Source organism: Strongyloides ratti (genome assembly GCF_001040885.1).
Source record: "Strongyloides ratti genome assembly S_ratti_ED321, chromosome : 1".
Classification (NCBI taxonomy): domain Eukaryota; kingdom Metazoa; phylum Nematoda; class Chromadorea; order Rhabditida; family Strongyloididae; genus Strongyloides; species Strongyloides ratti.
In genome coordinates this window covers 439527-454501 of record NC_037307.1, presented here as the reverse complement: position 1 = coordinate 454501, position 14975 = coordinate 439527, and the positions used below count along the sequence as shown (strand labels likewise).

General features: G+C 18.6%; 5 protein-coding genes across 5 annotated transcripts; 2 read left to right on the top strand and 3 right to left on the bottom strand.

The window, feature by feature from the left end:
* Window positions 1-1987: 1987 nt before the first annotated feature.
* SRAE_1000014900 (Krueppel-like factor 5) lies at window positions 1988-4882 on the top strand (the record flags this gene model as incomplete). Its single annotated transcript, XM_024646948.1, has 4 exons — window positions 1988-2066; window positions 2755-3381; window positions 3835-3894; window positions 4509-4882. The coding sequence occupies 4 exons, from the start codon at window positions 1988-1990 to the stop codon at window positions 4880-4882; spliced, it is 1140 nt and encodes a 379-aa protein (XP_024501075.1).
* A 1383-nt stretch (window positions 4883-6265) lies between these two features.
* SRAE_1000014800 (Hypothetical protein) lies at window positions 6266-6790 on the bottom strand (the record flags this gene model as incomplete). Its single annotated transcript, XM_024646947.1, has 2 exons — window positions 6266-6729; window positions 6781-6790. 2 exons carry the CDS (start codon window positions 6788-6790, stop codon window positions 6266-6268), a joined length of 474 nt encoding a protein of 157 aa, XP_024501074.1.
* A 1893-nt stretch (window positions 6791-8683) lies between these two features.
* SRAE_1000014700 (Hypothetical protein) lies at window positions 8684-11523 on the bottom strand (the record flags this gene model as incomplete). Its single annotated transcript, XM_024646946.1, has 3 exons — window positions 8684-9332; window positions 10999-11014; window positions 11052-11523. The coding sequence occupies 3 exons, from the start codon at window positions 11521-11523 to the stop codon at window positions 8684-8686; spliced, it is 1137 nt and encodes a 378-aa protein (XP_024501073.1).
* A 448-nt stretch (window positions 11524-11971) lies between these two features.
* SRAE_1000014600 (Hypothetical protein) lies at window positions 11972-12580 on the bottom strand (the record flags this gene model as incomplete). Its single annotated transcript, XM_024646945.1, has 1 exon — window positions 11972-12580. The coding sequence occupies one exon, from the start codon at window positions 12578-12580 to the stop codon at window positions 11972-11974; it is 609 nt and encodes a 202-aa protein (XP_024501072.1).
* A 1183-nt stretch (window positions 12581-13763) lies between these two features.
* SRAE_1000014500 (Hypothetical protein) lies at window positions 13764-14368 on the top strand (the record flags this gene model as incomplete). The annotated part of the gene is made up of 2 exons (XM_024646944.1): window positions 13764-13881; window positions 13929-14368. The coding sequence occupies 2 exons, from the start codon at window positions 13764-13766 to the stop codon at window positions 14366-14368; spliced, it is 558 nt and encodes a 185-aa protein (XP_024501071.1).
* Window positions 14369-14975: the final 607 nt, after the last annotated feature.

Genomic DNA, 14975 nt, shown 5'->3' with positions numbered 1-14975 from the left:
AAAAAAATTTGTTAATATTCACAAATGTACATTAATTTATAAACTATCTACTTAAAAATTCAAATAAATAACTTAAAAATAAATATGTATATAAAGAGACAAAATACACAAAATTTAGTATATATAGCAGACCACCTATTATATAAAAATGTTTATTATATTTTTCTTAATAAAAATATATTTATAATTTATAATATAAAACAATATATTAAAAACGCAAATTGTCTCCTAAAAACTTAATAATTTTACTTTTATTTATTTATTTAATATATCATAAAATAATAACACAAAATATGTATTAGTATAAATTTCTCAAACATAATCTTCATTTTATTTTATTAAAAATTTTTAAAATTCTTCTCTTAAACTTTTTTTCATTCTTTTTAACAATATTTATTCTCTTTTATTTTATTATTATATTTATATATTAGTTAATTAAAAAAATTAAGTATTATGATGTGTGATTAAAATTTTATAAAAAAAATATAAATAGTAAAATTTGATTAATTGTTATATTCCATGTTATAAACATTATTTATTGGGTGGCTATATATATATATATATATATATATATATATATATATATATCTTTACTTTAAGATATACATTTTTTTTAAATAATATTAATAATAAGTATTTTATATAGTTAATAAATAAATTATAAAATATTTTTTTTTACCTAATCTTTTTTATTATCAATAAGATGTACAGTAATATAAAGATATATATATATATATATACTTAATAATAAGATATTTCAAAGAACAACATCTAATATTTTCAGAGCTCCACCTAATACGGTATGATTCTATAAAGATATTATTTAATTTAACATTTTACTATTTCTTATATTTAATTATAAAGAAATTTAATTCTTATATATTAATAATAAAAAATGGTTTGATTTATATATCATTGTAATTCTTATTTATCAAATCAACTCCACCCAAAAAAGGTTTGATTCTTTAAAAAAGAAAATCTTAAAACATTCCTACTTGTATATTAATATATATATATATATATAGATATACAAATATATGTATATATAAATATAAAAGTTCTTTCATCCTAAAATTAAAACTATTTAGGAATGTCATTTATATTTTAGACAATAAACAATGCTAATAAAATTTTAACTTATCTATAATTTACTTCCTAATAAATATTTGTATACATGTTAATGAAGATTCTTCCATCATTCTTTTAATTCTTTAACACCTACAACTTTTGATAACATTATTAACTATAAATAATAAAATATTAAAAATTATAATGATAAATTTCTTGAACTATTCAAAGAAATATGTAAATATGTGATTGGTTCAAAATTTATATTTATTATTAGTAAATTAAAAACATTTACCATGTATAAAGTTGAGATAAAGTTTAAAATATACTTAACGTACTTTTAATATTTATATGTATATTTTCTTATCATTTAAACAAATAATAAAGAAATCTGAATTATTAATATTGTTATCATATGTAAAATTGTTTTTAAATTAATGACTAATTTATTACTGATTTAAGTTGATGATTTCTAAATATCTCACAATCATTAAAAAAAAATTTTTGATAATAAAATAAATAGTTTCTTTAAAAATTTAACAAAATAACAAAATGACTATTAAAAATTCTGATAAAATATTTCAACAACTTTTTTCTGTCTCTTACATATTTTTAAGTTATGTTTTTTTTTTTTGTTAAATGATGTATTATTTAAAATTATGTATTTATAAAGGTTAATAATATTAATTTAAAATATTTTACAATAAAATATATTATTATTGTTTTTATAACACTTATAATCAAAATTATTATTTCTGACAAATTTTTATAATCTATTTTAGGAAAACTTTAAAATTCATTTACTTATTTCTTATTTGGTCTACTTATCAATATTTTTTATTGTATTTTATTATTTTTTAACAATATAATTTTAAAAAAAATGAATGAATCATTTATACAAAACTATGATACTTCATTGATGCCAACAACATATCTTAAAAATTTTACCTCGTCTCATGAATATTCTACTGTAGAAGTAGGAGGAAATTACTCACAAAGTAAGTTTTAAAATTTATTTTCTTAAAAATCTTTTTGTTATTTATTATATATCTATAATACCAAATAATATATTAATATTATAAAATAAAAAAAAAAAAAAGATAATAAGAAAAAGTAAATAGTTTCTCTTGTATTATAACATATTTTACCTCAATATTCATAAAAATTTATACCTATTTTGTTAGATATAAAAATCACTCACAAACAAAAGACTTTATTTAAACATTCTTAAATAGTTGGAATTTAAATTTTATTATCATAAAAATTATGTATATATCTTTAAAACTTTCTGTATCATCGTTAACAAAAAAGAGAAGATACCTATATATTATTTAATTTTAACATTTAAACATTATTTATATGTATGTTATTCATTTATATATATTGTCATAGCAAATATAAAAATTTTTACTCCTTATAAAAATAACAAAGAAAATTTTTACTTTTGTATAAAATATATATAATATATACAAAACACATAATCTTTAACTTTTGTTTGATTTTTATTTGAAAGTACAAAACACTTTTGAAACTATCTTTATTATTAGTTTTATCTCTTATCTTTTTTTTTTCTAACTCTCTCTCTCTTTCTCTCTCTCTCTTTAATCATTTTTTAGAATGATGAATTTTTTTTTTATATTTTAAACATACCTCATATAATAATAATCTTTTTTTTTTTTAATATAGATTATAGCTTTCATAATCAAGGAAATTCAATGATCTCAATGTCTATGAATAGTAATCAAGAAGTAACAAATTTACAAGAATATACATGGAATAACATAGGAAATGGACAATTTAATGAAAATAATTATTATAGGAAAGATAATCTTTATACAGGAATTTTATCACCATCAACATATTTATCAAATTCACAACAACAATATCATAACACATCAACTTCAACATCATGTTCTTCAATTATCTCAACACCATCTGATTCTCCAGATGTGACAAATATTGATGTTATTAATAATTGTATATCATTTCTTCCAAATTCAACATCAACGCTTAATACTATTAATAGAAATTTTGATCAATCAACTGGATATATTCAAAATATTCCAAAGAATCATCATTATATTTCATATGATATTGAAGTTCCAGGAAAAACAATAACAACTGGATGTATTAATAGTGATGAAGAAAATAATAAAATAAATACATCATACAAATTACCACCACATATTTATACAAAAGTTTATTTTCCACCATCAGCACAAAATCCTAAATGTAGAAGAAATGGAAAAAATTCTTCAACAAATAGAAATGAAGAATTATCAAAAAAACGTACTTTTTTATGTAATGTTAAAGGTAAGAAAATGATAAAAAAAAATTATTTATTGTTTATATTAATAATATATTACATAAGATATTAATTCTAACAATTATATCTAGTAAACAAACAAACAAAAAATTTTTTAATCTTATTTTTTTTTTACTTTATTAATTCTTTAAATAGTACAATATCAATTACAAGTTTTTCTTCTTTTTCTCAAGTATTTATGTACATAAAAAATAAATAAGATATATATATATGGCATCCTTGACCAAATACTTAATTATACAATTAAATATCTAAATATATTCATTACACGATAACTAAATTATTATAATTTATATATTGTTATAATGTTTCTTTATTTATTTTAAAGATTACACATTCTTAAGAATTTATTTTATTTATAAAATATATAAATATACTAACATATTAAATGATAAATTATTACTTAAAAAAATAATAATATATTTTTTTTTTGTTTTTAGGTTGCAATAAAAGTTATACCAAATCATCTCATTTAAAAGCTCATCAAAGAATTCATACAGGTAAGTTATTAATTTAATTTTAAAAAAAAAATTATTAATTTTATAATATCATATTAATTTAATATATATATATATATATATCAATATAATAAATAAGAAATAATATTAAAATATTTACAATCTTAAAGATAGCGGTAAATAATATTTTAATAAAAGGTAAACTTTTTATTATCATTTATATTTACAAGTTATATTTGGCGGTTTATAGATAGTTATTTTGACCTTATATTAACCTCTTAATAAACACTTTTTATTAGCTTACTATATAGAACTGTTATTAAGTGGTTTGTAGGTAAAAAGATAAAGAAAATAAAATCTTTTTATGATTCTTTTTAAGGTAAAGATACATCAAAAGGAAGATAAAAGTTATATATAAATATATGATGGTATTTGTAATGTGATATCAGGGATAAATTATCTTTAATCTATTGCCAATTACCTTGTTTAATTGGTTAAAAGTTGTTGTTTATTTTTGTTACTGTATATCTTTTAATTTAGATTTATAATAGTTTTACTATTTAATATAAAAATATTTTTTTTTAATAAATTTTTTATAATAATATATATACATATATACACTTAATAATTTTAATGATAAAAAAAAAATATTTTAGGAGAAAAACCATATATATGTGAATGGCCACAATGTACATGGACATTTGCTAGAAGTGATGAATTAACACGTCATTATCGTATGCATACTGGAGCAAAACCATTTAAATGTCAATTATGTTCTTCTTGTTTTGCTAGATCAGATCATTTACAATCACATGCAAAGAAACATTTAAATAAGAATGTTGATATAAATGACTTAAAAAATTATGTAACAAAAGATAATAAATGTTTATCATCAGGAGGATCATTATATAATGAAGGAAAAGAGGAAAATTATTTTACAATAAATCATAATATAGGAAATAATCTTTTTAATTTTAACACTTCTTTAGACTACACTTCATCATTTCCTACACCATTGTATAATATTTAATTTTTTTTTTTTTTTTGATTATCTATATATGTTTTTTTTTTCATTAATTTTATATATAAAAAATATCAAATAGCTTAAAACTATTAATTTTAATCTCTCAAAATATTTTTGATCTTTCAATATTCATGTGACACATAAATTTTATTTTTATATAACATATTTTATGAAAAATTTTTGATAAGAAATGTTGGATAAATTTAAATTACAATGGTTATAAAGAATTTATTTTCATATGATAAAGAATTTAAAAAAAAAATCAAAAATTATTTTTAAAACAAATAATAAAAGGCATTTTTAAAATATTATCTTATAAAAAATATAATATGTTGCTTTACTTTGATTTTTATTTCAATTTATTTTCTAAAAAATGCAAGCAAATAAATAGATTGATTTTTAATAACAATAACAACATTTTTAATTAATTTATAATTACGTAAATATTTTTAAATCTCCTTAATTCTAACAGATGTATCTTTTTAAAAATTTTTATTTTATTTTAACATTATATTTTTTTACCATAACATTCTTTGATATTTATTTTTGTTTTTACTAGTATTTCTATCAAATTAACTAAAATGTATTTATTTACTTTTTAAAATAAAAAAAGATTTTTTAATATAAAAAATAAATGTTAATTTAATGGAAAAAAAATTGGGAATTATGATATCATTTTATTTTTTCTTACTTTTATCTAGAAATTTTTTGTTATAATGATAAGATATCAACAAACTTGTAATTTTGATAAAGAAAAAAAATTATTGGAATATTTTGTTTTCAATTCTAAATGAAAAAATTTTCTTTACATTTATAACTTTTTTTAGTATTATTTTTTTTAAAACTAAGATATATTTAATTTTCATCGATGAAAATTTTTTAAATTATATAATTATAAAAAAAATGGAAATTATTTAGGAGAAAGATAAGATAATTAATTTAGTAAAGCGCTATTTTAACAACAATTTAATTTAAATTTATGTTATATTACTATCTACTAATAAATAGAACTAAATACAATATTTATTATTAAAATTAATTATATGATTTATACAGTAATATCATCTGTTTTTTAAAAATTATTGTTATTAACTTATCATAAAAAACATCAATTATACATAAAGTTAAAATTAATAAAAATATCGAATTTAAAAAAATATTGTAAAGAAGAATAAAGTTTATTAATAAATATATATTTATGAAAAAAATAAATAATTATTAATGAGATGAACAAACATTAAAGAACTTTAAAAACGTTATATTTTAATAAATAAAGAAAACCCTTATTAATTAGTTTTTTAAAATTTTACCTATAAAAAGATTTATGATAAAAAGATCCTTTTAATAAATACTATTATTTGTTTTTAGTTCCAAAAATTGGGATTTATATTAAATATTATTTGAATTTGAATTTTTTTTAGAAAAAAGTTTGTCCCGAACAAAACTTTTTGATTTCATTAATATCTGACATGCTCTACCAGTACTTCTACAATTTCCTTCCAGTAGAAATCTCTTTCTATCTATATTTTGTTCTTTTACTATACCTTTAACAAATTTTTTTTTAAATGTTTCTTTTTTTTCTTCAATTTTTTTATCTTCTTTTATTTCCAATTCTATGTTTCCTTTTAATATATCTTGATTTTTTAATTCTAGTATTTCTTTAACTTCTTTTAAACGTATAAGCATTTCTTCAAAAGTTTCTTTTCTTTTTTTTAACATTATATCTATCTCTTCATATAATGATTTTTTTAATTTCATTAACATAGCATTATCTTCAAGTGACATTATTCCTCTACTTTCATAATCTATTTCAATAAAAGTTATATCAAATTGAGATATATCTTTAAACTTTTCTATATTATTTATTTCAATTTTATTAGATATAATAGTAAGATGTTTTGTACCTGGATTCATATCTAAAATATAATTAAATATATATTTAAAAAAATTGTATAATAAAAATAAACAAAATAATTAAAAATAAACAAAATATATGTTTAGTTAAAGTTTTATAAACACATTACTTAAATATTTAAATACATAGCTTAAAATAAAATTGGTACTATGATGTTATAAAAATACTTCATTGTATAATTTATAAAGTAATATTATTGCATGATATGACAATTTATCCAATAAAAAACTAATTAATTTGATAAAATATTTTCTGAAGAAAATTTATATACAAATATATATATGTATATATTATTAAATATATTATATTTTATTACTTTTTTTTCTAAAATTATTTAAAAATTAAATTATTGTTTAAAAACATAATAGTTTAATAATAATGATTACTGATTTTTTATAAAGGAAATTTTTGTCATCTTTTTCTTGGTATATTTAATTCTTTTTACTTTGTTTTAATATATAAAAGTAAAAATAAAATATAAACCTATTTATGATATTTTTTTAAAAATTATATTCAATTTAAAATTGTTAAGATTGATATATACTTTTTTTTTTGCAATTAGAAATTAAAAATTATAATTAATAAACATATATTTATTTTTTTTTAAAAAAAAAATTATACATTTTTCTATAAAACCAAAGATAAAAATAATTTAAATTTATTTATGAAATATTTTTTATTGTAGGTAATTTTTTTAATATGTTATTTATAAGACATTTATTTGCTATAATTTATTTTTTTTTTTATAAAATTATTAATTTAATAAATGTTTTTAAATATTTTTATTATTGTGTTAGAAGGAATCTAAAAATTATGAACATCATACTAACAATTATATTTTTATAATTAATATAAAAGAGATATTAATCTTTTTTAATAAAATTATATTTATTTGAACAATAGTATACTTCATCATATGAATTATCTTTTTTATCATCATTAATATCTTTCACTTCATTCTTCTTTCTTATTATTTTTAATTTATTTATATTTTTAGTTATCTTTATTAATAATAATTTACTTACTTTCATCTTTTAAAATAATTTGAAGAGTTTTGTCAATATTTATTTATAATTGTAATAATTTTTTTTCCAATAAACTTTTTTTTATTGTAAGTAGATAAGAAATTTTTAGTAAAAGTCTTAAAAAGTTTCTTTGATATATTTTCGTTATCGTTAAATGCAAATTTTGTATTTTTATTGTTTATTTTGACCGTATTCTTTTAATTTTTGATTTCTTTCTTTTATTATATTATCTTTTTTTTTCTAACTATAATTATCATTGATCATCTGGTAAAAAGTTTTCCAAACATTCTCTTTACGTTAAAATTTTTTTTTCTAATTTTTTGGAAGTTAAATGTTATTTTTTTTAACAAAAAATAGTAATATTTTGTATTTTTAAAAAATAGTAGCAAATTTTAAGATGACATATAATGAATTGTCAAGTATGTTCTTCTTATTTTCAATCAGAAACAATATTTTACTTGGAAAATATTTTAAATAATATTATTAGTATATTTAATTTCATCTTTGAATATACTATATCTTTTTCAAAATATATCTAGAATATAAAACAGTAAAACTAGTAAAAAAATATATTTAAAATTTTGCTAAAAATATAAAATTATATTTACAAATGATAATACACCATTTGTATATATAAATTTTTATATTTAGTTTTAGTGATATAAAACTGATGATTGTAAATTTATAAAAAAAAAAATTTCTCTAAGTGATTAAAAGTATTTTATAAATCATAATTTTGTAATAATTTTTAAAAAATTAATTAAGAAAAAATAAATTTAATTTACTAAAAAAGATATTTTATTAATCATATAATTTCTATAAAAAATGAATATTATATACAATTGTACATTTAATTTTTAAAATAGTTTACTTATCATTAGTGATTAATTCTTCTTCTTGTTTACTTGGTATTGTTAATCCACTAATACCTTCAACAATATTTCCTACACCAAAACTTTGATTTTTAAATACCATGACGTTTTTATAAAGTTGATTATCAATCATTGAATCATCTCTGAAGACAGGTTGACAGATATCAACACTTTCTGATCTTAACAATCTTTCATTTTTAAATGTATATGGAGAAACAGAAAAATCATAATCACTTGATGGTGATCCACAAAAGGCAATGTTTATTGGTTCTCCTCGTTCAATAGTTATTTTGACTTTTTTTCCAGAACCAATACGGCGATTCTCCTTTAATTTTAATGTTCTCTTTTCTAGCATTTTATTTCTTTTTTCTAAAATCTTTACTCTTTTTTCTAAATTTCGCGCTCGTACACGCATTTCATAAACTCTGTCCTCCATTCCTTTATTTTTGTTTTCGATTTCTCCAATCTTTTTTTCCAAAAACATTGTTCGTTCAAATTTTCTTTCCAAAAATAATGTGTTTTGTGGTTGTTTTAAACTATGTAAAGTTGGATGACGAAAAGATGAACCATCTATTTCAACAGTAAAATTAATTTCTACAAATTTAGTGTCTTTTCCACTTCTGCTACAATCCATCTTAAAATATCTAGAAAAAATAATTAATAAAATTAAAAACAACAATGATAAAAATTTATAAAACAAACAGTAAAAATGACGTTGAATAAAAATTTTATAAATGTATAAATTAAAAAATCATCATTATTATCATTAAAAAGAATGTTTCACATCTTTCTTTTTTTTATCTATTTTTTTGAAACAAAAGTTATGTACAAATTGAGAATTGTTTAAAAAGCAAATGAATGCAATAAAACATCTTAAATCAAAACTTAAGTACCACCAAAAAATAATGATAATTTATTATTCTTTAATTTCAAAAGAGTTTATTGTGTTTTTTTTTCACCTAAAAAACATATGTTTCTGGTAAAAAATATTTTTATCAATAATGTTTTTGGTAACATTTATAAGGTATATTTTTTTATGTAAAACAAGTACAAAATTAGACTATTTAAAATATAATAAAAAATATAGCTTTACTTTATCATAATATTATAAAAAAATAAACTTTTGACTTAAAAAAAATTATATGTAATAATTTTAGTCTTTAAAAAACATCTCAAAAAAATATGTCATTTTTAGAAAAATTTAACAAAAACAATAAAATATGAAAAAGAATGTTATTAATATTTCTTTAGAGAACAAACCACTAAATAACTAATATTTTTAACATTCTTTTGTACATAGTATCATTTTTCAATTGATGTGTACATATTTTCGTTGTATAAAACGTCTTTTTTTATCTTCAGGGAAATTACAATATTTTAAAATAAGTTTGCACTTTTAAAGGATTAATGGAGAATAATTTTTTTTTGTTGATATTGATAAAGGTTTAAAAATTTCTGAAGTTTAAGTGATGAAATGTTTCATGTTATTAATAAAAAAGAAAAGAAAATATGCATATAAAAATAAAATATATCTTTTTTTTATGAAAATAAAGTATGCATTTAAAGTTTGAAACTTTTTTTTATAAAAAGAAGTTTTAGTTTTTCTTTTTACTTATGTTAAGTGCTATTGTTTTTTTTTTATTTTTTTAATAGTAAAAAATTTTGAAAAACAAAAGTTTCAAAAAAGAAATTAGACAAATTCTTATTTATGTTATTTAACAATATAATATAACATATAAAAATAATTAATTAATAAAAAAATTGATCTATAAATTTAACTTTTAAATAATTAAATGATTTTCATATATTAATTATAAGTTAGAGTTTTTATTGAAGTATATTTTAGATGCAAAAAAATATATTAAAAATTAAAATAACTAATAAATTATGTTAACTTTCATAACTTTAATTTTTCTCGGACTAAAATAAATTATTTTATGATAAATGTGAAATGTATATATAATTTAAAAAGTATTAAAAAATGTTTTCTAAACTTAATATGGTAAAAAAAATAATTGTTACAATTAATAAAAATATATATTTATATAAATTTTTATCAATTAAATACTATTTCATATTAAAAGATAATCATTAATATATTTACTTATTTAAGACTTCTTTTTTGATAAATAATAATTCTTCTATTCTATGAAATTTGCAAAAAGATTATCATATCGTAGTCCAGTCATTGATAACAGGGAAAGAAATTGAATCTATTTCGTTCGAGTTTTTTAAATCGTCTTTATCACAAAGAAGTTCTAAATTTCCAACATCTCTTATAATACTTCTTATCTCTGAATCTTGTCTTACAATTTTAAATCCATCTCTAGAAGAAAAATAATAATTACTTTCAACTTTGTTACTATTACACATAATGATATCTTTTTCGTTTTTAACCGTCTTTGATATCCCGTTTCTTGAATTTTCATCATAAATTAAAGGTAAATACATTGCTTTTGGAGTTGATTCATAAATAGTGATATTTCTTATTTCTTGAGTCCCTAATGATATATGATAACTTTTTCCATTAGAAATTAGATGATTTTTGTCTAAGATTCTATTTCTTTTTTTCATCATTTGAATTCTTCTATCTTCTAAATGAATTTTCTCTTTTATTTTATTGTGCTTCTCTTTTAAAAACGGATTTTTTTTTCTGTTTTTACAAGATTTCAATTCAAACGACTTGAGCTTGTCAAATCCTCTATTAAAACGTTTGGTTGTGGTGCTTTGTAATAGTGATAAGATATTTCTATTACATTTTTGTGGTAATTTGTACATTTCAATATTAAAAGTTGTTTTTATAACGTATAAATCTTGTTCTTTGGTATTTGCCATTATAATATACCTAAAATAGAATTGATCATTTAATAAAATTTTTTTAAAAAAAAATATTATTAATATAAATAAATAATAATTATAAAAAAGTTTAATGAGATTTGGTTTATGTCAACGTAAAATTCAACTGTTTAACAGTGAATGAAAAATGTCTTGTTATCTTGTAATATAGATGCAAAGAAATTTCCGAACAAGACATAACACATTCTAAAAAAATTTAAAACATTTTTTTTTGTTGCAAGACACACGATTCTTTGCCGTAATAAATTAAAATGTCATTAATTTTTCTTTAACAACAATATTGCGTTAGAATTAAAAAATTTCAGTAGTTAAAAAAAGATTGCAGTAGGACAAAAAAGACAAGATAAATTTATAAAAACTTTACTTGTTATTTAGTTACATCGATATACACAAAATTATAGATACACGAGAAATGGCTAAGAAAGTTTCATACTTTATTTAGAAGTTTACTTGTTCTTCTATGAGCAAGCTCTTTCTTTTTTTGGTTAAGTTTATCTTTGAGAATAGAAACACGTTTCCATGCAGAAGCGGAAGTATTAGGTAAGATATCACAATCTACATTTTCACATTTTTTAAAAGTTTCTAATCCTTGATAGTTTTGTTGGCGTGATGAATCTATAGAAGTGCCTTTGTCTAAAGTGGAATCTTTCCTTAATTTAAGGGCACAATCTTTACCATCTCCATTTCTTACTATATCAAAAACATTTCTATCTTTATCTTCATTTTTTAAATTAACAATAGTTGCCATTGAATAACAAGTTTGAAGGGATGAAGAAAATTCTTTGGATTGAATAAAAGATTCACTGTTGTCTATATTAATTGACATCAAAAGTGATTGCCTTGATTCTTCCAACATTTGATTTCTCAATTCCATATTAAGGAAATCTTGATCCAAAGTACGACGCCTTTCCCTCATTTTTTGACGTTTCTCAGCCAATATACGCCCTCTCTCTTCAATAGCTCTAACATTTTCTTTCATTAATTTACGTCTTTCCTCTTTTGAATTACAATCTTTATTATTACATCCACCAATCATTTGGTAAAATCTTGTAGCAGAATAATACGTTTCTCCTTTAATTTAAAGTACTATGTTCTTCTTAAATGTAACAGTTTGTTTTTGACTTTTTAATTGTCATAACTAAAATAAAAAAAAATAAATTACATTATAATAATTATAAATAAAATAGATAGACCCACAATTGAGTACATTAAATTTCCTTTACTAATAACTCAATGTAAGAGTATCAAGGAGAATGAATTCATCCACAATATGTTAATAGAGTTAGTACAGTAGTTAAAAATTGTTAATAAATATTGTTACAAAACAAAATTAATTATAACGAAACACCAAAAAATTGAATTATATTCTTGTTAAAAAAGTTGTTTGGAATCACGTTTAAGTTACCCCAGAAATTCTCATTTATTTGAGTAAATCATCTTTAAATATTTAAGATATTGTTATTAGCAATAAAATATCAAGATTGAATAAGGGTAGTCAAAATAATTATAATATAAAAATGACTACTATTATCAATGATGTATTAAAATAAACTTCAATATTTTTTTTAGAAATTTTTACTTCTTAACATTTTATAATTTTTTCTATAGAAGAAGATTGCATATGTTGACGTAAGACCTTTAGCAAAAATTTCGCAAAATAATTGTGATGACGTTAAAAATATATTAATAGATAATACACTCATAAATGGTAGTTAATTTTTCTTAGCCCTTATCATTAATTGAGTTTTTCTCAGTTTAATTCACTTGTCTTTTTTGAATTCCTTGTTAAATTTATTACTACGTTGTCAACCATTCTGAACCCTTTAATAAACGTTAGTACTTTGTTTCATTTATTAAATATCTTGATCAAAGTCAAATTTTCTTTTTACAAATAACCAGTAAAGTTTATTTTAATTTATAACCTTTGAATATAAAATTTGTTGTTATCTTTCTATTTCTACCTTAAGATCTGTTCCCAGAAACATATTTTTTTTTTAACCTTTATTTTGAATGAACATTTTTCCAATGTATGTATTCCCACTGATCTTTTATCAATTTTTATATAAATAAATATATTATAACAGTTTTATAATTAGTAATTGATATATAAATAACTTTTTTAACGTTAACAATTTTTTAGGTTTCTTTTAAGACAATAAAGATACTTTGTTACAAGTTTTCTACGTCGTAAAATTCTGATATTATTACCAAAAAAAAAGATGGTTTTAACTGAGGAAAAAAATAACCACCAAATTAAAGAAGAGGGTTTGAAAAATAATGAGAACAGAAGAAACAATATTTCTTCTGAAAGAATAAATCAAATGCTGAAGTTAAAATGTATGTCTGTACAAAAATTTCTAATAATCTATTTTCTTCTTTTTTAGCCAATCTTAATAATGTTGTTTTCCAACGTTTTAAAGAAAAGGTCAATGATGATCAATTGAATGAAGTATCTGAAAAGATTGAAGAATTAAGTAATTTTTTTGAAAAACTTCTTCAGGATAGTGGATATGAGAAACGTCCTTACAACAGACGTCGTTATGGTGGATTTCGCTCTCATTACCACAATAACAAAAGACATCACGATAATGGTAATGGTGAGCAGGATAGTAAAAAAGTTGACGATATTAATGATGATCAAAACAAAGAAAATGATAATTCACAAAAAAAAGTAAATAGAAAAAAGAATTTTCGAAGAAACAACTTTCGAAGATATAATAATAAGAAGAACATCGTTTTAAAAAGTGATCACTCTGGTGAAACTGAGATTTCTCCTGATAGTAATATGAAAAATAATGAAGAAATTGATACAAAGAAAAACTAAAGTGAAAATTTATGTTTTTTCTTAAATTTAATAAGGTTTTGTAGTAATTGTGTGAATTTCTTTGTATACAATATTATTTATGAACCATCAATGTTTATAAATAAATATTTTGTGTTTCAATTGTTAGATAACTTGATTGTACCAATTTTTAAGTTTTCATTGCAAAATTTATGATGATTATATGAATGTTTTTCTTGTGAAATTCTCTTTTGTGCAAACTAACTTTATTAGGAGTCGAAGAGTGCTTGATTCTCAGGATAGAAATAATTTTGATCTTAAGTTTTACATTTACGTGAACAAGTATGTTTGAGTTTATTTTTAATAAAAAAATAAAATAAACAATTAATATAAGATATTATTTGAAAAATATAAATTTTTAAAACTATTTTAAATTTTGTAATAAGCAATTTTTTTCAAGCAAAATTATTAACTATCATAGAAAAATTTTTCACAATTATAATATAAACAGTTAAAAAAAGTCATTTAAAAGTACTTTATGTCAATATTTTAATGTTATGAAATATTAACTATCTAAAAATTGAACATATTGATAAAATTACTATTATTATCATCTTTTTTAAAAAAATATGTTAATTAAATCTATTAT